Genomic DNA, 26,075 nt, shown 5'->3' with positions numbered 1-26,075 from the left:
TGGTTGTTGCTTTGACCCTTTCCCAGCTTGCTGCAAGTGTTGCCTCTTGGACAGGGCTGCCACAGGGTCTCCAGGGTCTACCCTCAGAAGCTACTATAGGGACTCAGAGTGCCTCAGTCCCCAGATCTCAGATCTGGAGCCTACACCTACACCACTTGTGGTTCCTGTCTCTGTTCACTTGCTCCAAGTCTAGGGTGAGAGATGACAAAGGAAGGTATCCAGGGAGGCTTTTCCAGGAAATCCTGTCATTTTCTGTTTCCTGTGCATCAACTCTCCAAGGAAGTCCCCACTCCAGGACTGGCCCAGGGCAGTCATGGTTTCCCTCAGAAACAGCACTTATCTGCAAGCAGAAGCACAAGCAGGCATCTCAGGCTCTTTTGGAGGCTCATGGGGAGATCTAGGGTGTCCTAAGTCCAGGACAAAAGTTAAAGACTGTGACCAACAGGGAGAAGGGGGTATGAGGATGTATTATCACAAAGCAGAGTGGCATGCCCCAGGACAGAGCAAGCGACACTGGATGGCCAGGCACCAAACCCAAGGAGCCAGTGACAGAACAGGCTGTGGGAGAGAGGCCCCTTCTCTCCACAGCTGTCTCTATCCCGAATACTTGCTCTGCCCCTGCTAGCCTCCAAGGATTTCCCTGGCACCATGTGCTGTACTGTGGAGGCACTCCATTCTGGAAGGGTTTCCTTCCATGAAGTCACCCTGCTGTACTTAGCTTCAGACTCCCCAGACTTCTGCTTGGCCTCAACTGAATACCAGCACCTTGTGCTTTTTGGCTTGTGCCAGCACTAGCTCAAAAGCAGAGGCATCTGTCATGAGCCCTGGCATTCATCAGCATGGGCTAAGATCCACAGGGATTGTGTGAAGACACCGGTCATTGCTCACATGCAGCTCCTCAGCTTGCCCTTCTTGGGCACCAGCTATATCAGGTGTCAGGACACTGGTCCAGAAAAGCTCAAAGTCCAGCACACACTCCATGAACTCACGCCCCCTGCCCTGGAAACCCCTTCTGATGAAAGGATCAAACGCTAAAATGACATCCCAAATATTTAACAGCTAGTCAGAGTGGACACCAGATACAGCAATGGGCAGGATCTCACAGGTTGGGCTGGCCGACATCCATCCTTGTGGAAACCTAGCTTTGCTACTTCCCATAGATAACTGCAGACTCACTCTGAATGGCTCAACGACATTGAGCTTCAGGCACAGCTGCTTCCATTTTTGGCTCCACCTTACCATTATTCTCAAGTGTGTGCTAAGAACGTCTTTCTCACATGGCTCTGATGCAATGGAATCACACAAATTGCCCTTCTTTGCTGCCACAGTTTAGGGAAGACAAGAGCTTTCCTTAGCTTGAAACTACTGTGCATGTACCTCTCAACTGCACTGTTGTGTGGAGCAGCATGGTGACAACTCCAGAGCCCAGGATTTCCATGCAGTCACCTTTGGTTAAAAGAACCTATGTTTCAATGGTTAAAGCAGGTACTCTTTTCTTTTTATTCAAGTAGTACATAAAATGAAACAGAATGAGAAGCCTGTCTTCATGCTCCACTTAGGATGGCAGTTGAGAATTCAGGGCAGCCTGGGCTCACATAGCCAGCCTGAGACACCTTCAGTTCTGAGCAGACACAATCTGATGCTCAGAAACTTTCATGTATGTGTTTTGTCTGTCTTTTCTCTTACCAAAATGTTGAGTGATCATTCCTCAGGAGTGCCTGGAGATGGAGACCTCTCTCCCTTCCCCCCATTTCCTCTCCACTTTCCCCTCCTCCCTTTCATTTACATTTAGTGCACAGGCTTAAACACACAGCACCACACCATTTTATGCTTACACACATATATGAAGGTGCCCTATTCCTGCCAGCATGGCACTGTTCACATCTAGGGTAGGAGCAGGAATGACATAGGAAATGAAGGTATCCAGGGACTTTTCCAGATAGTTCTGTTGCTCTCCGCTACCCCTCTATGTACACATCAGTATGAGTTCTGCAGCCTTGCATCTGTGACCATCAGTACTACATCCTTGCCTCTTCTTAGGTATGTGACTACCTTCTAAGGGATAGGCAGGGCAGAGGGGCAGGGATGCTCTGTATGTATGCCATGTAAGGTAAGAGACAGCCTTATGAAAGTGAGGGCCATGGGACAGCTGGTGGCTTCCAGGAGCCGGGCCTAACATCAGCAAAAAGACAGCTGCAAGGGAATGGATGCTGGTGGCAGCCAGGTGCACACAGTGAAGTCTTGCTTCTGAGGAACAGCCTGGTCATGCCTGCACTGCAGCCTGAGTGACTGATGACCCAGCTTGCTGGGCCCAGAACTAACCCAGATTGATGAGATGTGTGCCGGGCCAGCCCAGGTTTGTGGTTCTGTTGGGGAGGAAAAGAAGCAAGCAAATGCATGTGTTGGAGAGGCGGGTCAGCTGTTAAGAGCACACACTGCTCTTCTTTAGGACTGGAAGTTGGTTCCAGCATGCATGCCAGGTGGCTTGTAACTGCCTGTAACTCAAGGTCGAGAGGGATCCAACACCTTTGGTCCATGTGGGAATCTACACGCATGTACACACATGCATATACAAACACTATCTTGAAAGAAAGCAAACACAGCAGTGGGTTTTGTGCAGGTTTCACTCTCACAGGACTGGATAATTCTAGCTGCTCACTGCGCAGTGTGACTTCCTAGGAACACAGGCAGGGCGGGGCTGCTCTAAGTCCTTTGCATCTGTGAACAAATTTATGTGACATCCTGTATGAACAGAGAGGACAAAAATGGTCATTCTCTTTGAGTGCCAACCCAAGAGTGAAGCATGGCACGCCCCCCTCAAGAAACCACCAGCTGGTTAAGAGCACTGACTGTTCTTCTAGAGGACTGGGATTCAGTTCCCAGCATTCACATGGCGGCTCACAACTTTCTGAAGCTCCAGTTCCAGATGACCCTATCCCCTCTTCTAACTCCTGCATGTGGTGCACAGAGATACATGCAGGCAAAACATCTACACACACACACACACACACACACACACACACACACACACACACACACACAAAAATCAAACAAAACTCCCCTGCAAAAAGACAAAACAAAACAAAAACAAAAACAAAACTGCCAAGCCATTTTCCAAAGCCCTCCACACCACTTATCTCCAGCAGCAGCAGCAGCAGCAGCAGCAGCAGCAGGGAGCCCCCTTGGGGTTTGTCTGCCTGCATTTCTACCCTGGCTGGGTATGTAGGACTTTTTGGTGGCCATATTTTGCATTTCCTCAGTAAGACATCATGACTTGAGCTTTTCCCCAACTTCACAGAACGAGGTGGAACCCAGAGCCTCATACACATGAGGCAGGTACCCCCTAAGCCACACCCATACTTCATCTTGCATGCTTATGAAACTCTTGAGGTTTTCCTGATGTTAGATATATAGCTGTAAGGTGCTTTAAAAAATCATCTTGAATCCCAAATGGGAAGTTTATAGGGAAAAAGTGGAACTTGCTGGAGTATCTCACAGGGTTCAAGAATAATGGCAACACAGAAAGTCAGCTGAGTCAGAAGAGACCAGTTCCCAGGAAATGGATTTCAGCCCCTAGATCCAGCCGTGGCTGAGGCTTCCTTCTGAACATCTCAATCACTCAAGCCGGTGAGTTTTTGTTTAAGTTGGCTGGAGGTCAAGGTCCGTTGCTCAAGCTAAAGGAGTCTGATTGACAAATGATCCCAGTATACTCAGACCCTGACTCTCTAGGACATGGACATTCTTCAGTGTGCCTGTACTTTGGGGAGGAAGCAGGAAAGGGTGGAGAGGAACTCCCTGGATCCAGACTCTGCCATCCCTACCTGCTGCTGGTCTATAACCCAACTCATTACCAAGTGTGTTTTGAGGCTGAATAGCCATGTAATTGGTTCATACGTTCCATAGTCAAACTTTAGCAAATATGTTTTTCATAATTAGTTGATGTTTATTTAACAGGAATAACCAGCACATTAAATTTAATGAGGCAGGTTTCACATGAAGTGGGAATGTGCTTCCTTCAGAGTAAATTGCTTTGGTCCTCTTGGCCCCAGACCTAGGGCGGTGCCAGGCTGGCCTGGGTCTTCCATGGGAACTGGAGAACAGGGGAAAGGGAGAGAACCAGTCTACTGGAGTTTCCTCCTATCACCTGTCTTCCCACTGGTCTCCACACTCAAGGTAGCCTCCCCGGTGGTTTTACTCTGTGCTGTCTTCAGCAAGTGCCTAATAACCATGACTGTGATGCACAATAAGGAGGCCTCTGTGGGTGTCTGGTGAGTGCAGAAAGATCTGCCTGGTCCTCTCTCAAGGATCTAATACCCCTAGACCCTTGCAGGCCTCTGCTTAGAAGGCAGAAGGACCTTGCTGATCAAGGAGGCTCCAACTGTCCAGGATTGGAACAAAGCTGGCCTTGGTAACAGGAGTCAAGGGCCCAGATACACATGAGGGAAGAGGCTGCCTGCTTTATGACCTCAGGCTGTCAAAGGCCACACCCTCCCATTGCCCATTGCTGGGGCTGGGAGAGAGCTCAATTGATAGAGGCCTGCCTTGCATGTAGGAGGTCTGGGCTTGATACCAAAGCATTAAATAAACCGGGTGTGTAATGCAGGCCTGTGATCTCAGTACTTGGGAAGCAGGGGGATCAAGAATTCCAGGTCACCCATGGCTACACAGTCTAGTTTGGGGACAGCCTGGGATTTGTGAGACCTTATCTCAAAATAAATAAAATGGATAAGACCAGTTTAGAACATTAGAAAACAGTGTTAATTATACACACAGCCACCATCCTGTCTCCCAAGGAGATGCAATAGCATACTCTGTGAGTCTTTATTTGGTCTTTCTCTGTAGATGTACACACAATGTGTGTCCCAGTAAGGTTGATTTTTTTTTTTCCAGGAGGCTCACATTCATTTCCGTACCACACGGTAAGTACCTCACACTCTTAGTGGATAAGGCTCTGCTTATGGGTTGATCACACCGTCTCATGTTCCCCACCCATAAGCAAGCAGACTGTCTCCAGTCCTTTGCCTCACTTACTTCACTGAGTCAGCTCTGGGTTAGCCCCGACTTCAACATTCCTATCCCTGTTTATTCCCAGTTTTTGACCCTGGAGCTGCAGCCCCCAGGCTCTGAGCTCTCAGGGCCTCTCATTGACACACTTGCCACAACCTGACCCTGGACACCCATCTCTCTTGCTGGCCTCTGACCACATGAGAATATGGACTAGGTGTTTCCCTGCCTTGAAAGTACCCAGGACAGAGTGACCATGGTGGGACACTTGTGCGGCAATGTGGAAGCGAAGAGGGGCCTGCAGGACGTTTGTCGGAGAAACCTTGTGCCAGCAAAGGGCACACAATAGAGGCGGAGGGAGAAGCAAGGCTGCCAGGCCGTCTCCACGGGCTTGCCCAGACCTTCATGAACAACCTTTCAAGTCACCCCAGGCTTGGCACAAAAGTCAGCCTGAGTATTTCCCACTCCCCATCAGATGCAGAGTCCAATCCTCAGCCTATCCTTCCTGGAGGGAGGTCTCCATGCAGAGCTGTCAGCAGCACAGTGGCAGGTCTTGGAGGAGCATGGTGAGGGGGACTGCCCCTTCTGCTAGCAGGCTATATTCACAGATAGAGAGACAGAGGGTTGGTGGCTCAAGAGTTCCTCATGACCAATAGAAGAGCTAACTTGGGCTGGTCTGAAGGCCTTTACACCTTGGCCTGAGCAGACACCTGGAACAATGCTCTGTTATGCACCCATATGAACACACACACATACACACACACACACACACACACACACACACACACACACACACACACACACACACACACACACACACACACAACCTACCTTGTTTCTAGTACCAGTGCTGAGAACCACTGGGCACCAGGCATACAAACCTTGAATCTGTAAATTCCATTCTGCAAACTTGGCCTAGTGTATTTTGCAGCCTTTGTGTAAGGTGTCACATTGTCCCTCGCAAGTCTCAGTCTGGAACTATCCTCTGTCTTGTGTTACAGCCTCCTCTGCTCTGCTGGAGGCAGCTGCAGGCATATCTTTTTCTACCTTTTCTTTTCAGTCACCCTGTGCCCTCAGAACTAGGGTGTTGTGTCCTGTAAACAGCATACAGAAAGCTTTTGTTTGCTTGCTTTTTGTGAACTTGGAAACTCTGTTTTCATTCTGGGGCAATGGACCCAGAGCCTGGCCGCTAGGGAAGTGCTCTACCACTAAGCTACATTCCCAGCCCTTTTGAATATTTCATTTTGAGACAGTCTTGTTAGTTAAGTTGTGCAGATTGGTCTCAAACTTGCAATCCTCCTGTCTTAGCCTCTTAAAACACAGTTTGATCCACTTTGCCCAGCACACTCCCCCAGAAAGTCACACTGACCACCCTGTTTTATATTGCAGCTCCCTGCACTAACTCTGGGTGTGCCTTCCTAGGATGACAGTGGGAGGACAAGGTAGGGCATAACTAGTCTGTTCCAATTTGCAAGAATGGTCTCAAGGCTACCTGGATGTTCACTGGGCTCAAACCTGATTCTTGTCATGGACCTTTCCAGGCCAGTAATGTCATATAAGGAGAAATGGGCTGTAGCCATATAGCTAACACTGGACTTGTGCTGGAGACACTCTCTGGGTAGCCAGGAACAGGCAAGGGCATTCTAGGATCAGGTTAGAAGGTAGCTCTGTTCCTGACACCGCCAGAGTCCATCTCCAATAGAAGGTGCAGTGTTAGTCTGAGGGCAGGGGTTGAGGGCCAGCCAGGCTGTTCTGAGTCCTGTCTCTGGATCTCCCTCTGTGATCTTGGCAAGTCACTCATATTCTCTGTGCCATACTCTCCTCATCTATGAGGATGATTACAGTAGTAATTACCCCATATTGCTGTGTAAGGCTTTAAGCAAACACACACTGATCTGGTTCCTGTTTAAAGTCTGCTAAGTGCTAGATTTGGCTGTTGGTATCATTCTCTGCCAGCTGTCCACTACCTGCCAAGACAGAGTATAAAACACAGAGGTCCATATCCATACCTGCACTGACACCCACTGCTCATGGCCGTCTAGACACGGCACACATGCCACCACAGAGCAGTGGGCAGCTGCTGTGCACCACTTCTCAGACCCTTCCTTCTCAACATGGGCAACCACGGTCCCCCAGCTGCCTGACCTCCTGGCTCCCTGCTGTGTCCAGCTCTGGGAGGCATGATGATGGCATGAAGCACACTAAGCAGGCAGCCCTCCCTCTAGCTCCCTGAGCAGCTCCCCTTGCATCCCACCCCCATGGTGCCAGCAATCCTTTCTCCTGGTGTCTCTCTAGCCTAGGTGAGCCAGGAGCTTCCTGCTGCTGCTCATCTAGAGTTTATCACAACACCCAGCTGAGGTTTCCGCTCCTCTGTCTCCTCTGTGATCAGCTCCCTACCTTCTGTTCCCTCTGGCCTCAATAACCATGGCTTTCCTGATTGGACTCCTCAGCAGCAGGAATTACTGCTCCCTGGACATCCTTGAGGTACATACTGTGTGACACACCCCTTTCCCAGGCAAGGTAATGGAGGTACCAAGTGTGTACAAACACCATGTACACCCCGCCCCCCCCCCCTCTCTCTCTCTCTCTCTCTCTCTCTCTCTCTCACACACACACACACACACACACACACACACACACACACACACACACGCGCACTTCCTAAAATGAAGCTTGCTTTTGGCATCAGGGAAGTCACAGAAATGGGACGGGGTCCAACAGATACACAGACCTAAGCACACAAAAGCACACAGAACTCCCACATTTGCATACTCCTTTATGCACATACTGAAGTGGACACTGCATACCCACACTTGCATACTTGAGCACCTATGCATACACCATCTGCACCATGTGCACACAACCTCTGTGGCCCAAGAGGAAAGTGCCATGAGCAGTCAGCCACTCTGTCCCCACTCAGTCACACCCATGGGGAACAAGCAGAGACAAGAAATCTGATGGAGTTAGATTTCTAACTAACATACCCTAATTCTTTCAGGGTACAAAGGTTGGGGTATAGATCTGGCTTTCATCTGCTCTAGTGAAGAGGGTAAAGAGCCTGCTAGCCCCAGCCTCTGGTCAGCATCTTGCCTCTCCTATGTGAGGTGACAGCTCATATTCCAGCTATGCTGGCCTAGGTAGGCTCAGAAATTCTCCCCTCCCAGCACCAGCACCTCAGACATGACCACACCTGAGTCAAAGTGCCCCTTGAGTGCCTATGGAAGATGCTGTGGCTTCATCTGCTCAGACAGTATAAAAGCTGGTGCCCCCTCTCCAGCCCGATAGCTCGGCTTGGCTCAGGAAGAAGGGAAATGAAGACACCTTGACAGGGTTTTTTCTATAACCATGCTCTTTCCTGCAGACTCTGCTGAAAATGGCAGAAAATCTGCTGCCAACACACCTGAGAAAGGAAACAGCTGTTTTAACTTCAGGTCTGGCTCCTCCAGATTCTCTCTGACCACAGGCTGTGTGCCTCCCTTGGTTCTGCTCTTATGTACCCTCTTCCTCTGCGGGAGGAGGGGATAGTCGCCACTGACTGGGGTGGAGGAGGGGAATTCCTCAGCAAACTTCAACTGTTTGTTAAAGAAAATGGAGGAGGCCACAGACATCCCCTAGAAACCCTGGACATTGCTTTAGCTGTTTTGTAGATGGGGAAACTGAAGCTCGCAGACTTGCTGAACTGAGGTCCCTAGGGCCGAGGCCTCACTGGTAGCCATGTGCTCACTTTCCTGTCCTGAGTTGGAGACATGAGCATCATGGAGACAAACAGGTACAGGAGATGCTGGAGACTCTGGTGATGGGCAGTCTGTCCACCCCTCAGTCCTGGCACCTCCCCCATCCCAGCCCCAGGAGCTGTGAAAGCTCAAGGACTTCAGTCTGGGTGAGCTAGCTTGGTCAGGTGGAGACAGAGGCTTCGTGGAAAGCTTCTCCTGAAGTTATGCTGCAATGAGGGGTGCTTGGGGTACAGTGGGAAGGGAGGGCAGAGACTTGGGAGGAGTGCCCTGAGTTCTGGGGAGCTGGTGGTGGGAGCCACGCCCACCTGCAGTTGGAGCAGTATAACCTGCTCTTAAGAGCAAGCATCAGCAAATGAAGAGCAGAAAGGTGTGTGTGTGGTGGGGGGAGATGCTATGCTGGGGAGGCCCAGGGCTAAGAGCACTGTTACAGTTCACAGATGGCCATCTTTCAGAATAGCCTCTATAAGGGCCTTAGCAGACAAGACCTTTCTAGAATGAAGCTGCTCCTGCTAGGTGCCAAGCTGAACTGTGAATGGACCAGTGGACCAGTTTTCCAAGAACAGGAGCCCCCACAGTGGCCAATCACAAGGGAGTGTTCACTGCACTGTCCCCCTCTGTGCTTTCTTTACAGGGAATAACTGAAATGGCTAATCTCCTGTGTTGGGTTTCTGCTTTCCACAGCACTTTCCACGAAGTCAGCCTCCTTTGTTTGGCTCCTGGACACTCATCATTTCATAGAATGAGGCGTCTCCCAGCTTTAGAATGACAAGTAAAAGCCAATTAAGATCTCTCTATCTGCTGTGATTCTGTGGCTGGCAACAGGGGGGAAGAGAGGCAGGGTGGCCATGCAGCTAAGCTGAGACTCTGGGTATAGGACACAGGGAGGGTCAGGCACCCTGCAGAATGCTGCATAGCGCTGGGGCCTGCACTCCTACACTGACCTGACATTTGCTGGAGAGTGGAGTCCCTAAGCTGTCCCAAGTCAGCTACTGAGCTCTGCTTTTTGGTCCCAAGACCCTCCAGGCTTTGTGGTCTGGGCAGATCAGTCACCTATGGTTGTGGTCAGTGAGGTGTCTTGTGAAGCTGCTCCTGACTTCCACCCCCAGGGCCTCCTTAGACAGACTTCAGCTGAGGCTAGTTAGTGTTGCCATTCCCAGACAGCAAGGTTCTATAGAGCTCTGAGGCCAACACAGCCTCCCCTCTTGCCCCCAGGCAGTCAGCAGTGGCACCAGGGTACTTGGGCTAGAGGCCAGGGGTGAGGGTGTGTGTCTGCTAGGGCTCCTGGTCAGCTGGCTTGAGTCTGAGACCCAGTGCTGGCCTGCAGAGGGACACTTGGAGGAAGCTGTGTGGCCTAGTAGTTGCTGGGCAGGGGAGTAAGGAGGAGATCCTAGGGGTCAGTGGCTGTCTGCAGACCCATGAGCAAGCAAGGCACAGGGAAGCTGAAAGGGACCAGGAGAGAAGTTTTGCTCAGCAGTGCTGGAAGCTACATACGATGGTGCCATTTATGCCAGAGCTGGGGGTGGTCTGTTTCCCAGCAGAGTGAGCTGGCACAGGCTTGTGCAGTCTAGTTCCCAGGTGCACACACACCTGGTAGTGTCTGCTTGCCCAGCCCTGGAGCCCGACTGAGCTTGCAGAATAGGAGGGATATCTGCCGTGGGATTTCCAAGACAGACAATGTCTAGTAGCTAGGTCTCTGGGGGAGGCTCAGAAAGGCTCATTGTTCCTAGATGGAGGACAGCTCTGGTGTCACTTAAGGTCAACTAGTCATGTGACCTGTGACCCCCTCTGATCTCAGCAGGTCTTTCCCTCCCTGCAGGGCTTAGGCTAGGGTACCAGTTAGCTTCCCTATGCACTGTGAGACACTTACCCATAACACTGAAGGAGGGTGCCATGGATATGTTTCCCGAGAACCACTCCCACAGTGTGGCTGAATAAGACCATCAGGCAAACCTGCCCAGATGGCAGGTATTCCCCAAACATCAGTTCTCCCTTGGGTTTCCAGGGAGAAGTACGAAGATGAGCAGAGATGCCTGTGCCGCAAAGCCTGAGTCTGGGACACTCAGCTCCAGATAGCTCAGGGACTCCCTGAGCAAACCTAAACAGGAAACACAAGGCCAGGGAACCCCAAGTTCCACTCAAAACCCCATCCTGATGTGATGCAAGACACAGTGTGGTCCTAGTGCTTGATGTACAGTCATAGGGAAGGCTGAAAACTGGAAGGCCAGTATTTAGACCTGTCCATCTTAGTCCTCACATTGTACCCTAGCGGTACCACCTACACCATGTCAGAGACCTGGAAACTGACCATCGTTTCTTACTATCTCATATTCAGACACCCACTCTGACCCATCAGAGCAGGGCAGCCTCATCATCCTGGGCTGTGCATGCCACAGTGCTCTCTGGCTTGGCCCTGCCTTATTCTGCCCTTTTCTGTGAGGACAGAATGACATGGCTCTAGGTGTCTGAATAGCACTGACCCCTGCTCAAGGCCTGGTTTCCCCAGCCTTGCTGCCATTTCCCCCAACTTCCTTTTCCTCTCATGCCTACTGCCTCCTTAGCTACAGACCACCTTGGCCCTCCCCGCCTGGGGCCCACTCCTCCCAACTCTGTTCTGTCTTGTAATTATCCACCAGCCTTCCTGAGAGCAAACAGAAGGTCTTTCTGGAAGCTGGCACCATCCCAAGGAAAAACAAAATTCCTTTATTTCTTTTCATACCTGCTCTGTGGTGGCCATGTAGTTATGGGTTTCCATGCTACCCCCTTCCAGGCCTAGTATTCCCCCAGAGAAGCAGTCTGTCCCATGAGGCTCTGTGTCATTGGTGACCAACAGACGGCTGGACAGAGTCAACAGAAGTGACTGGGTGCCAGTTAGTGAATGACTGCAAACAAAGACATCTGCTTTATTTGTTTTTGGTCAGTAGCACATACTGTTTCTCAAGCATGGTGACCCCATGCTCAGAGGCATATGGGTGCCCAGCTGGGAACTGCAGGGTACAGGGGCCATGGCCTGGGGTCTGTGGTCCTATGATGGGTCCTTTCTTCAAGGCTCCAGGAAGGATGCTGCTCCTCAGCCCTTCAAAGAGAATAGTCAGTTAGCTGGCCTGGGACCTGAACTGGGTCTCTCCTCATTGCCCAGCAGGATGAAAGCCCTTTACTTAACACATTCTCCACTCTCACAGTGGCATGCCTGACCCCCACCCTGGTATAGAGCAGCCTTGTCCGCTTTTGCTCTGCATAAGCAAGGGCCTCCCTGTTCTCTAGTTTAACAGCTAGGGGTTTTCTAAAAGAGATACTGGGAGAGAGCACCTTACAATCATGTTTACGCTATAGGGAGCTCTGCATACCTAGAGGCAGGTATACAGCTTTGTATCTGGAGGGGGCCCTCAGGTGTCCTGAGCTGTCCCAGGAATGCCTCTGTCATCTAAATGCTTTTGGAAGGAAATCTTTTCTGATTACCTATCACATCATTCCTGTCTCAGCTTTGCTAAGGACCATGTTCAGTGAGCTGGCAGGGGGCAATGTTTTTCTAGTTAGTGTGCCTTAGTCACAGGGAGTCCTGTGAGCCAGGTGCCACGGCCCGCACAGTATCGGACTGCATATATGGTTTAGGGGTGGCCCGGGGGCCCAGCTGGCCGCTCATGTAGCCAGGGGCTCACAGAGGATTTGCTTTCCAGGAGCATTAGGGCCAGGAAGGAGAGGCTGAGCCTGGAAGGTCCCAAGCCTCTTTAAGGCATGTGTAGTGACAGAGGCACAATGGAGCTTCCTGCAATCTGTTCACCACCATCATCACATTTTCCATGCTTTCACTTGGTGCAATGAAGATATACTGGTGGGGGTGGCACAGGGACTGAAAGTGGCCACTGACACAGGGTGAATGGAGCAGGGCTTAGAGCTGCTGCTGAGGAAAGCTGGAGGTATAGCAGGGTAGCCCTTCTCTCAGTCCCCAAGCTTATGAAGTAGACAGACTTCATAAGTCCAGCCAGGTAGAGCAACATAGGGGATACGTCCCAAGGACATGTCTATGGTCCTCAGAGTAGTGAGGCATAGCTCTGAGCCAGGCAGTGGATGGGACATCTAAATGATGGGACCCAGGCATAGACTGTCCCATGCTTATACACTAGGGTGGTGGCCTCACCTTTCGGGCAGTGCTCACACAGTGCTGGTATTCCTTGACTAGGTCCGAGCACAGAAGTACCTCATGCAGATGGTCACGGTAGCAGCGGAGGATCTGGGCCTGTAGGCCGGAACATACAGGCTCCACCCTGCGGGGCCTGGGGGATGACAAGAGCAGGTGGTTGGCATTAGAAGGCACGGGAGGCAAGAACTCACACTCAACACCCAGAAAGACACTAGGATAAGCTTTGATGTCCATCCACACGTCAGCTCACTCTCTACAAGGGAGGAAGTGCAGGGTCTGGTCCTATGACGAGTGGCCAATGCTGAACAGACTGGAGTATAGGGCTGTATGACAGCTGGCTGCTGTCCTAAGTCCCCAGTGTCACCAGGATGTGTGAGGGGCCTGGTGGTCAGGAGCCTCAGTTGGAGGACACACACTGGACAGCCTCCTAGCTGACTGGGTCAGGCTCTGTCCAGGGGGATCTTCTGTGTATTGATGATCTGACACCATGGCCATGTGACAGGAATGCCATTTTCCCCACAAAACCCCTGTTCTAATTTTACCACAAGCACAACTGAAACAGGAAACCTACAGAAATGTCCAAAAGATAAAAATACACTTCCCAGAGATAACTGTAGTAATGTTGAGGCACTTTACTATCTTTTCTTTCTTCCTTTATCAAAATAGTTTTAGAATCTACAACAAATGAATATGCTGACTTTCTGTAACTATGATACAAAACCAATGATAAAAAAGTAAACAATAGATTACACCGTTACAGGTGCCGCCCAGACTCCCTGTGGCCACCTTTGAGCTGCAGACCACGTCCAAAGCCTTTTTCATTCCACTTACTTACCCTCTGCCTCGACCCTCATGGCCCCCCCACCCCCGTCTCTCTCACTGTCACACACCCAGTGTCCCCACAACGCACACACACACAGCTACACACTCTCATGCGTCTCACGCACACTCCCACATGTATGGCTGCTCCTCGGTCCCTCGCACACACTCACTCTCCTGTGCTCGTGCACGGTCACCCACTCCCATGCACTCACACTTCCTCCCTCCCTCCCGCACAGCCATTCTCTCACACTCATCCTTCTCCCCCTCCCACAAACCTCCTTTAACACCTTTCCGCAGGGTCCAGAGCACACTTACTCTCACACTCCCAGCCCCCAGCAGCTCACAGCAGTACACTGGTGAAAAGATGCCCCCATTACTCTCCTGGCTTTGTGGCACAGGCTATTTATTCTTCCCCACCTCCTCCCACATGAGAAAACTGTGGTATAGAGAAGTTGCATCACATAGCCAGCGTGTGGGGAGGTATATTTATTGACATTGTGGTGGCGCCATCCACTCATCAGCTTTCCAGTGGGTTTTCATCCAGGCTCACTCGGGGTTATAACAGCTGTGGTGGACTTGCAGTGACACCTGACAGTTATAAAGCTGCAGTGAGCCATTCCTTACATTCCTTGGCAATAAAAAGGATGGCTATTCTGCAAGCTGTGTTCCAGCCTGGACTGCTGCTCTGCCCTACACCTCTGAATTTAGTGTCAGCCATGCAGTAGACACCAGAGGGGGTAGTGCTGTCATCAAGATAACTCAAGCAAGTCAAAGTCATCAGTTAAGAAGAGCCAGCAGCAGAGTCGTCAGGGGCTTAGGAAGTAAGTCTGCCCATGTGTCTCATGCTCAGGCCAGGGGTCTGGATGGGTACTTCTAGCACTGCCATTTGCTCCATAATGCTGCCTGGGGTCCTTCCTTCTTCCTGATCCAGCCCTGAACTATAGTCATGATACACTGTCTCCTCTGTAGGCATAGTGCCTCATTTAATCAGAACTGACCCTTCCTAGAAACCTCACTTATCCAGTTCACCTTTCTTTGCTGGGCAGAGCTTGGTCATGGCCTTTCAGACATGTGCCTGTGAAGGAGTGAGAGCCCATGTTTAGCTGAGACAGTAAGGGTCAGCCAAGTTCTGAACAAGTTAGGAGGTTTGCAACAGAAGTGAGCAGGCTGGCTGGGCTGCTATGGTAAGCTACCAGGCCACAGGGGAAAAAATCCTACTTACAGGGTTGCAGCCCCCTATCCTCATAGCTGTGCTCAATATTACCTACAGGAGCCTCTTCCTGACAAGCTCCAGTGAGGTCACATGCGGTCTTTGCCTCTGCACTGACATCCCATCCTTAGACACATGAGGGAAAGGTGCCTTTTGCATGTGGTCCCTTTCTCTTGAGGCCCTGGAGACCCCGCTGCCAGCTTTTACCTACTGTTCAGAGGCCCTGTGGGTACTGTGGGATCACCTGCTTTGTAACTTTCCAACTGCTTGTGGAATGGCTGTTTTGTACTTTTGGTACAAAGACATCCAGTCATGGGCCTTTTGGAGCTGTATGACCTTGGAGGACAGAGTTCTCAGTGGCAGTCTGTCTCAGACAAGTGCTCTCTATGAGCACTGCTGAGGTCCCCCAGAAGCACCCTGAAATGCCCGCTTGCACCCATATCTCACTGTCTTCCCTCCTGGCTCTGTTCTCTGGCTCATACCTGGGAAGGTGTACTTGTCCTCCTTGCACAGAGTTAACCCTGCATAGTGGTGCCTTGACTGCCAGCTATATTTGGTGGGCTGTATTGCTGCCCCCATGCCAGGTCTTATGTTTCTAAAACATAGCCTCTCACCTGTATAAGACCCTGGGGTGCAAGTTCAAGTTTAAAGCACACTTCCCTTCCCCGTGTGACCTTTGAACATGGTCAACAGGTACCTGACACTAGAGGCTATCTCAGCTCTAAGTGGTATGAGACTTACTGTCTTTATTGAGAAAGTACCCTGGCAGGCCCCTGGGCCTAGCTTGAGGCACGCTGGGAGCCAGAGCTCTGACTCAACCTCCCCCTCCATACGCTTATGACAGAGCCACTAATAAATTACACTGAGCTGCAAGTGGGCAGAGGAGTTGGTTCATCCTAGGCTCTTTCTTTTCTCATGGCCACTAACTAGAGCTGCCTACCTCACAGGTGGCTGCTTTCTTGGCTTCAAGTACTGATAGGAGGGCCTGTGAGCTGAAAGCAAACTTCAGAGAATACACAGTGGGTTCCTAGGCAAGAAGAAACTGGGCTATGTGAAATCTACCTCCTGCCCAGCATTGCCACTGCTGAGGCCACAGTACCTCTCCACAGGGACTTCAGCACAGTAGGAGCACACACAGGCAGGAAAATGTCAACGGAAGTTTTAGCCATTGTGCACAGAAGGCGCCGAGGGGAGGCAAAGCTCCTGAAGTGAACCTTTCTCTGAAATGGGTAGGGCTAGCCAGGTCAAACCACTCGGAAGCAGGTGTTGGGTGGCTTCACCCCATTCAAGGTGACCTGTTTTACCCTGAGTGGGTACCAAAAGCTCCAATGGGTAAGAACAATCCTGTATTCACATCCATTCGGATGTCAGTTTAGGTGGTTGTAGAAATCCTGCTCAGCTGACCTGGGACACACAGTCTCAGCACACACTCAGTAAATGCAAAGTCCTATAGCAAGAATGGCACGCAAATCAGGTCCCCAGCAGCCAAAGCCCTCACCCAGAAGAGGACATGGCCTTAGCATACCAGGGGCCAGGCAGGTTTTCTGTTTCTGCAGTGCACATCTATATTTCTGCTTAGCTTCCATCAGTGTGGATCCCACACATCTGCCACGATAGAAAGGGGGTGGCCTGGGAAGAATTAAGCCCTAATGGCTTCTGCACAACTAGAGGTCAGGGGTCTTGAGTTTCCTTCACTGTCCACATCCTTCCCAGCCCTTGGAACATGACCTTATTTGGACACAGTGTGGCTATGGATACACTTAGTAAAGACAGGTAACGGAGAAGTAGAATGAGTCAAATCCAGCAGTAATCTAGTTCACACTCTCATGAGAAGAAAAAAGGACAGTGACAGACACATGAGAGGGTTGTGTGAGGACAGAGGTGGAGACTGTACTACAGACACTTCACCAGCCATGAAGTGCAGAGGCAGGAGTATCTGCAGATACCAGGAGTATCTGCAGCTCCCACACTGGATGAGAGGGCCGGCAACTGCTCACACCTTACACTTGGACTCATAGCCTCTAAACTACCAGGCACCTACTGTGCATGTAGCAGAATGGACACCAGGCTCAGAAATATCTCTACCCAACCTTGGGAGGCACTGTCCTCACTAGTTTTATGTCAACTTGACACAAGCTAGGGTCTTTTTTGAATATAGGATTGTAATTGAGAAAATGCCCTCACTAAATTACATTTTCTTGATTGATGATTGATGTAGGAGGGCCCAGCTCAATGTAGGTGGTGCCATCTCTTGGCTGGTGTTCTTGGGTTCTATAAGAAAGCAGGCTGAGCAAGCCACAAGGAGCAATCCAGTAAGCAACACTCTGCATTAGCTCCTGCCTCCAGGTTCTTGCCCTGTAGGAGTTCCTGTCCTGACTTCCTTCAGTGATGAATAGAGATGTGGAAGTATAAGCAAAATAAACTTTCTCCTCCCCAAGTTGCTCCTGGAGGTAAACTGTGGTCATGAGCATGGTCAAGAGAAGGAGCAGCTCTATAAGAGACACTTTGTTCCATAAATAGCCCACATCTTGAGAGACATCTAGGGTGAGGAACAGCACAGGAAAGGACGATGTATCTATCCAGGTAAATAGCCTAGGAAGAAAAGCTAACTTACCTGGGAATACAAGTAGGTAAGGTCTTTCCTATTCTGATTAGACAGACCACGCTAGGGACTACTGTGTCCCTGAAAATATACATCACTAAAGCTATAACATGTCCCTGAAAACACAAACAACAACTTTGTGAGCTAGGTGTTACTACCTCATTCCACACGCAGGGATGAGTTTCAAAAAGCCTGAGTGGGCTGGATGGTGGTGGCACACACGCCTTTAATCCTAGCACTTGGGAGTCAGAGGCAGGCGGATCTATGTGAATTTAAGGCCAGCCTGGTCTATAGAGTGAGTTCCAGGACAGGCTTCAAAGTTACACAGACAAACCCTGTCTCAGAAAAACAAACAAACAAACAAAAAAAAACCCAAAAAACCACAACAAAACAAAAAACCTGAGTGGTTTTCTCAAGGACATGCAGCAGTAAGACAGAGGAATGATAAGAATAGCCTGGTGTGTCCATTTCCATAGCCTATGTCTTCACTCCACTCAACTTTTAAAAATGTCACAAAACCCCAAAGAAGAGACAATCAAGGGTACAAGAAACAAAACAAAACAAAACACAGGCTCATATCACAAGGTATGCAGGGCTTCTCAATGGGCCAAGAAATTTGCTGATTCCACATGGAAAGGGGTGTTGCAGGAAGGTGCCACACATGTGAAAGCAAAATAAGTGGTAAGCCAAAGAACGTAAGGTCAGAGTTAATAGGAGGCTGGAGAGGGTAGGATCTTCCCTGTTCCCATCCAGCGTCACTATGGGAACAGCATCTTCCCTTGCTGTTACCTGCACTGCAGCCATGGCAGGTAAGAGGAGATACTGAAGCAAATCCAGGGTGCTACTGCTTCCCCCAGCTGCCTCTCATGAGGTACACACTGTACACCTGCTCTCATGCAGCCCAGTCCTTTGTGTCTCTTACTTTATTTAATAAATGGAATCTCATCAACTTATCCTTCTCCTATTATCACTGCTGACATCAATCTGATAATATTGGTCTGGTACGGAATCTGGCTATTATCTGTCCTCCTGATATTTAATTTCAAGGAAACACTGGTGGGGGACCTTGGAGCAGGCTTTTTATTATAGCAGCAGCAACGAGATTTCACATGCACTAGACATTCGTCTCCATCAGGTTGTGTCCGGCTGCTTAGAGGGGGCTTCTATTCCATCCTGCAGCCAGGGCGCAGGCACTGTTGAGACAGGCAGGTTGCAAGGGACTGGGTTAACTGGCTGCTATCGACCATGTGCCACTCAACCTGGGTAAGTGGGACCCAGGGATCCATCACTGGTCAACATGCCACTCGGGATCACTGCTAGTCTGGTCTCCAGCTGTGCATCCCTCAGAGAACTTAGCCTGGTAAGAGGCCCAGAGCTAAGTGGGAAGAAAAGCAGGGGAAGGAAGGGGAGTGCCACCCTTAGGAGTAAAAACAAAACACAGGGGGCCTACTTCCTGTCTGTCAAGGGGAAGGCCTGTAAGTGTACTTGTGTGCCCCACCCTCCAGTGGAAGGGCTGGGTCCTTTCAGGGTCTCAGAGGTAGGAGGAAACAGCAGGTTACTGTGGTCTTTAATGTCTCAGGGTGACTATATTGGGACAGATGTCCCACAGTAGTCTCTGGCTGTGGTCTGAGGCTCTTGGGCATAATCAGGAAGGGCCCTCAGTTGGGCCTGGAGATGGTTAAGAGAGCTTATTGCTCTTCCAGAGGACCTGAGTTTGGTTCCTAGTACCTACATGACTTATAACCACATGTAACTCCAGTTCCAGGGGATCTGATGCCCTCTTCTGGCCTCCTCAAGAAAGGACCCTTCCTAATTCTGCTCCCATCTAAGACTTTCTCTCTGGAGCCTTAGTCATCTCCCATCTGAAAAATCTGTCCTCTCTTGGCTAGTTCATCACATGCTTCTCTGGTCTGCTCCTACAACCCAGCCATGCTGACACTAACTGTAGAGGGTTTTTCTAAAGCAAGGCTGGGCCATACTGCTGCTCTCAAGTACTTGGGCCTGCTTTTTGAGGTCTGCTTTAGAGCCCCAGAACCCAAGGCCTAGATATGCCCAGATCAAGGTTCTATTTGTTTGTTTTTTTTTTTTGAGACAGGGTTTCCCTGTGTAGCTTTGGAGCCTGTCCTGGAACTAGCTCTTGTAGACCAGGCTCGTCTCAAACTCACAATGCCTGACTCTGCCTTCCTAGTACTGGAATTAAAGGCATGTACCACCACTGCCTGGCTAGATCAAGATTCTTGCTAGAGCCTGTGTCCCACCCAGCTTCCTGCCACAGGGCTGAGGAGCTTCAGTGAGAAAGTTCACAGTATAGGCCTAGGAACTTCAAGCATTTGCTTAGTGATGCTGAGTGTGATACGTAAAGACAGAGCCTCAATCCTGTGCCTTTCCCCCAGGACAGGCACTGTGGCAATATCTAGAATGGATGGTGTCCACCTACCCATGAGCTTGAGGCCCAGAGGCATTTAGACTTCTCCATGATGCAGCCTGGGGTTAACCTTCTCCTGCATGAACACTCCAGGACAGTACCTCTCAAGGCACATGGAGGCATGCTACAACCCTCCCCTGTCACTGCTGGGAGATCACCTAGGCTGCAGTGGGAACCACTGTCCTCTACAAGGACCAATGTGTTTGGTCACCTGTGATGCAAGAACCTGGGGTTGCATGTGGGTTCTAAGGGTCCTGATACAGGACACCAGTTGTGGCCACACTTCTGCAGAGCAGCTCACAGTGGCTGTCACACTCTGCCTGGCACTACAGTGGCTTTAACTGGTGCTGTGTACAGGTTATTATAAGGAAGGAAGTCAAATGCTAGGAATGCTGTTGGGACTAGAGGGCATTAGAAGCCCTTGTGTAAGATTGTCTTGGTGTTTTGGGGTGGGGGTCATGCTCTGTAGTCTGGCTAACACGTAGATGCTGTTGCTCTAGCACAAGAAGCCATTGGTGCTGGCTGACTAGTGAGGTACCCTTAGGTCTAAGAAAGCTTAGCTGATTTAAATAGAAAGACCCTCTGTACGATGGAATGGGACCTGACAGGGGGAGGCCCACTTCAACTCTAGAGTTAAGCTGCTGGCCAGCAGTTCCCAGTATCTGCCAGTAAGAGAACTACTGAGAGGCCTAGACCAGTACAGAGAGAAGGCCCATTCTTCAGGGCTCTGGCTCAGCAGCCTGAAGCCAACTCCAGCAGCAAGGAGAATCCCACTCAAAAGGACCATAGCCTTACACCCTGAAGCTTGGCACCCAGCAGCTCTGAGGGCTCTTGGGAGCCAAACATTTGGCTTATAGACATACAGGCTGGTTGAGCTTGTTAGATAATTTTGAGGTGTCTGGAAGCTTCACTAGGAACTATCAGCTTCAATGTTTGAGGCTGAGGTCTTCTGGCTTAGCGTCCCTGACCTATGACCTATAATGAGATCTCCCTTGACTTCCTGTCTTGCATCTCTCCTAATGGTCCCCTGAGCCCGAGTCCCACATTAAACTTCATATCCAGAATTCATGAGATGGTCTGTAACACCAGATGGGGCATGACCAGGTTGTCTATTTTGTCACACCCCCCCCACCGCCCAGTCTCCCCAACTCATCAACAGCACTGGCATCATTCTAGACCCAGGGATACCAGCTCTTGCTTTATATGATCTGCCCTCCATTTGCATACACACCTACTTGTGAATGGTGTGTGTGGGAGCACTGGCTCCATGTGACCAGTGAAACTCCATGGTGAACAGATAAACCCACCCCAGCTCTAAGGGAGCCATTAAAGCATAAAGTAGAGACCCCACCCTGAGCACAGCCAGCCAAAGCAGTTGAATCTGCATAGACTCTGATATAGTGCAGGTCTGTGTAGTGGGAGGAGGGCACCTGCTTTCATAGGACTTGACCCTAAGCTCTCCCCGGCCAGGTGACAAGAGGAAGGAAGTGTCCCAGAGGCCCAAATGGTAGAGTGGAACTGTGTTGGAGTTGGTGGATTCTGAATCTCACAGAAACCACTTCTTAGCTCTCTATTCTGGTCACCTGAATTCAGACCCCAGATTCTTCAAGACTTCCTGGCTTCCAGATGCTGCCCTGCTTTCTGCCTTCCACCCTCCACCTACCACCATTAACAGGGTGGAAGATCAAAATTGGAGTGCAAGGCAGTCCCTCCCCACAACCTAGAACTCTTCACTGGTTCCTGATGCCTGTTAGAATTGAGAACCCTTAGTTGAGAAACTGTTGCTATCTTCTGAGCTCCAGTTCCTAGGGGCTCTGGCTGTTTTCGCTACCTCCAGGTCTCCAATCACCAAGGTCTCTGGTCATCCAGTAGATTGGCAAACCTACTTGTTTCCATGTTCAAGCCCGCCTCTTTACTACAGAGAACATCTTCTGAGGTTTTGCTGTGTTAGAAAGAGTTCTATGGATACAATGGTGGGCCTACTGTAGGCTTACATATAATCCTATCCCTATGCCAGCAGGAGGCCATGGTGACCCACACTGTGCAGTTATCATTGGCTGCAGTTCTGTTTTTTTCTCTTCTCTGAAACTCTTGGCATTGCTCATTTATTCCTAGCACCTGTCAGCACTACATGTAACAGCTGCTAGATACATTGGTAATAAGAGAAAACACTATGGGTCATTCTCTTAACATGTGTGATGCACTCCTGGGTCTGCACTATAGCTCCCATGCTTCCCTCTCTAGAACATCTTCTCTATCCCATACATGCTTTTGCACAGTTCCTGGCGAGTGGCTGGTTCCTACTATCTCACTACTGCCCACCCATGAGCACTGCACTGGCCTCCAACCTCTCTGGATCCCTCTCACTGGGAGATGCATTCTTGAGCCTGTATCTTCTGCACGGTGGTCCTCACTGGGCTGCTGATAATGAGGGTTTCAGACACTGCCTACCCACCCACCTGAGCACCACACATGCATGCTGCAGTCTCTCTATTAAACAGTGGTGCCTGGAAGGCAGGAAGCATAATATATTACCTTTGTTTCTACCGTTCTGCAAAGAATACCTAGCAGAAAGCAGATACTCCATATCTAAAATGGGTAAGGCATCAATAATTAAGAGTCACAGGGGCTCTATTTTGCACAGGTTCTTGTGGCCAAGACTTGTGTGGGCCCCACTTTTGTATGGGCTGGCTGGACCCTGCCCACTTTCTCTAACAGTCAGTCAGTCAAATAGTGTCTGTCCTGAGCCTTGCTCTCCTACCTTCTCTGAAGCTCAATGTGTTTCTGCTGCTTAACTCCCATCCTTCTGAGTCTGACAGCCTCTGTCCTATATGATTCATCCTCCCTTTTCCCCCAAGATCTCAGGAACCCCCCAAGGTTATATCCTGCTGTGTGAGGGACCTGCACACATGGGAGACCTTCTAGCAGCAGGTACCTCTCACTGCCTGCTGTGAAGTGTTCTGGAGCTCACCTTCAGGGCCTGAGCCAATTGCACACAGTAGCATCCAGAAGGTATCCCTCTTGTCCCCATTAGGAGTACTATTATATGATGAAACCCATAACCAAAAGCAACTTGGGGAGGAAAGGGTGTATTTGGCTTACACTTCCACACTGTAGTCCATCATTGAAGGAAGTCAGGGCAGGAACTCAAAGAGGGAAGGAACCTGGAGGCAGGAGCTGATGCAGAGGCCATGGAGGGCAGTGCTGCTTATTGGCTTGCTCAGCCTGCTTTTTTTTTTTTTTTTTAATAGGACCCAGGACTACCAGTCCAGGAGTAGCTTGCAGGCTTGCCTAGAGCCTGATCGCAAGGAGGCATTTTCTCAGTTGAGGTTTCCTCCTTATAGAAGACTCTAGATTCTGTCAAATAGACAGAAAACTATCCAGCATAGAGAGTATCTGCACGACAGGGCTTTCTTCACAGGCACCCATATCCACCCACACAATTAGTGTGGCTGGCTGGACTGCCACAGCCCTGAGTCCAGGTGCTGGACATTGTCTGCTTCAGTTTGCCACCCAAATGCAAGAGTGAATTTGTAGTGCCACAGGCTCCTGAGAGAAAACTGTTATCTCTCAAGACACAAGACAGGGAGGCTAAGATACACCTCCTATGGGTGGTTTAACACTGGGTCTGCCCTGCAGGCAACCTCATCACAGCCAAACCCTTTCCCCAACTCTGACCTCTGGCAGCCTCACTGTGCACTGACCAAAACCAGCCCCCACAATTTGGGTTCCTAACTGCTATAAACACTCCAGTCTTCCACACCTAGACCCTGGGAATACTTTGAATTCTTTCAGTTATCTCCTCTAGCTGGCCGTGCACACCCTGTTTTGACACCCTGGGTGCCTCTTGTAATCTGTCCCCATGCTGTCTGCCAACATTATTTCTAGAGCTCTGCTCACTCTCTGTACCTCCAGACTTGACCCCACCAGATCAGTGGCCATTCTGTACCTGCACCTTCTGCAGCCATCCTCAGTCTGTTTTAATGAAGTCCAATGTCAATTCATTCTCTCATGCCTTGTGCCTTTGAGTCTGAAAAGTCACTGTCAAACTTATGTCCTTTAGAATCTCTCCTGTTATCTTCTGGGACCCCCCCCCCCCCCCCCATCTTGTGGGAGTCTTTTGCATTGCACTTAGGTTTGTGATCCATTCAGAGTTTATTTTTGTGAAACTCGCTGTTTCAGGGATTGTGAAAATGTTTACAGCTGATATCTCACCTGTGGGTCCTGCCCCTTCCCTGCCACCCTTACCAGAACACACATAGACACTGGGGCTACATGGAAACATTTGGATTGAGCTGTGTGTTTTCCAGGAAAACACCTGGACACTGGGCCTGCTCCATATGTAGAGACAGCAGATGACAGACAGTCCCTGTCCAGTGACTCAATAGGGGCCAAAGGGGATCCTTTCCAGAGCCTCCCTTCCCCCGAACCTCAGATGTCACTCAGGGCAAAAAGGAGCTATATCCATATGTTATTAGTGCAGAAAGCACCTCCGACAGTCTTATCCTTCAGTGCCTGATCTTGACTTTGAACCAGAGGTGACCTCCCTGAATACAGTCACAAGGCTGGCCATAAGCTATGGGGGTCCAGTAGGACCCATGACACACTGATCCCTGGAGAGGAAACTGACCATCACCAGTCATGTGATGGTCACAATGGGGGTCTGGCTGTTTTCTGAAACTGTCAACCTGGAGTCCTTGGAGGATTCTGGGACGTTTCCAGAAACAGAGGACGTTTCCAGAAACAGAAGACAAAGCCTTTCCCTCCCCTCTAACCCTTCAACATGTGGAAGAGAAGTGGGGTGCTGATGGAGAGGGCACCATGAGAATGCTAGCGGTGTGATGCCAAGAGTGAGGGGGAAGTGAAGGTGGTGGGAGAGGGCTTCTCCTGAGTGCAAAAGGTCACTGCCCGAGAATGCTCCTATGCTGAGGATGGTAAAGCCAGGTCTCCTGCTTTCTGAAGGCCTTTAACCATGGAAAAGTGTTGGGAACATTAACATAAACTGTAGACAGAGATGGAAACCCTAAAGGATACAGTTGCATGTGTATGCGTATACGTGTGAACATCTATGTAGTCCGTGCATACCTGTGTTTCCTAGCTCAGTTACTGAGAATACCCAGAAAATTGAGAGCATTACCAAGCCCACTCAACCCCAAGGCTGGTGGTGTCCAATACCATTATCCAATCAAAGGCACTTGACTCCTTAAATGACAGGCTCCAAGGCAGAAGAGAGGGAGATCAAGGCTGCTCTGGAGACCCCATGTCAGCAAGTTGAGATGCACTCTGAGAGGGAAGGGATGTGGGAAAGACAGAGGAGCTGTCTTACAGGCATTCAAAATCCACGCTTTCTGAACATCAAATAAGTGAGAATAAACATTACAACCCAATGAACAAATGTGACTTTTGGGCCTCCCAAGTAGAACCACATAAGTGACTATGGAACCAGAGGTGGGTGGAAGTGCTATTCTCCTGTAATAGAATAGCAATCCAGAAACACAAGAGACATTCAGGAAATAAACAATCATCCTTTAGCAGACATCACTATGGTGGCTGATTCGGGTGACTGTGTCAATACACAAAGAGTTAAGTGACAGTCTGAAGGATGTTGGCACACTGGCATCTTAGCAGAGCACTTCCTGACAAAATCCCAGCTGGTAACAAAGGGAACGTGGGGTTTTTACCACAAGCAGAATGGGTCTAGGTCAGCATGTCCAGTAGTAAATGTGAGAGACTTAGGTCTCTCAATGAGACAACACCCTGTTAGAGCACAGCATTGGTCTCCAAGGACTTATGGCTTAACTGTGGTTGTGAGGGGACACTGGGCAAACTGAGGCTAGGGTCTCACCCTGCAAATGAGAGTCCTGTACTTGCTTTAAAACTGTCAAGGCCTTTAGTGACAGGAAAAGTAAAGGAACAGGCCCATGTGAAGCAGCAAATGAGAATAGGTTTGTGGACAGTGTCCTGGATGAGAAAGGAAGGAGAGGCTGCTAGGGCGGCAGTGAAGCCTTATCTATGAGGTGACAGTTGTATTCAGACAGGAGTTTCATAAAGGAAAGGCTGTGCAGTAGCTATGGATGAACCTTGAACAGTACATGAAGAACACATGCAGTTAGGGCTAACAAGACAGACCAAGGGTGTGG

General features: G+C 50.0%; 1 protein-coding gene across 3 annotated transcripts in view; it reads right to left on the bottom strand.

Moving 5' to 3' along the window:
- Nucleotides 1–11,606: 11,606 nt before the first annotated feature.
- Chchd6 (coiled-coil-helix-coiled-coil-helix domain containing 6) overlaps nucleotides 11,607–26,075 on the bottom strand; it is a 225,450-nt gene continuing 210,981 nt past the window's right edge. For all 3 annotated transcript variants that reach the window (XR_004771040.1, XM_027428846.2, XM_027428847.2), the window contains 2 exons: nucleotides 12,874–13,009; nucleotides 11,607–11,811 (listed from right to left, as the gene is read on the bottom strand). Coding sequence is in view for 2 of the 3 variants with exons in the window: in XM_027428846.2 (XP_027284647.1) it covers nucleotides 11,806–11,811; nucleotides 12,874–13,009 (142 nt within the window). In the remaining variant the exon portion in view is untranslated. The remainder of the gene's footprint in view (nucleotides 11,812–12,873; nucleotides 13,010–26,075) is intronic.

This window comes from Cricetulus griseus, chromosome 8 (assembly GCF_003668045.3).
Source record: "Cricetulus griseus strain 17A/GY chromosome 8, alternate assembly CriGri-PICRH-1.0, whole genome shotgun sequence".
Classification (NCBI taxonomy): Eukaryota; Metazoa; Chordata; class Mammalia; order Rodentia; family Cricetidae; genus Cricetulus; species Cricetulus griseus.
The sequence above is the reverse complement of the archived record's forward strand: the minus strand, read 5'-3'. Positions and strand labels throughout refer to the sequence as shown.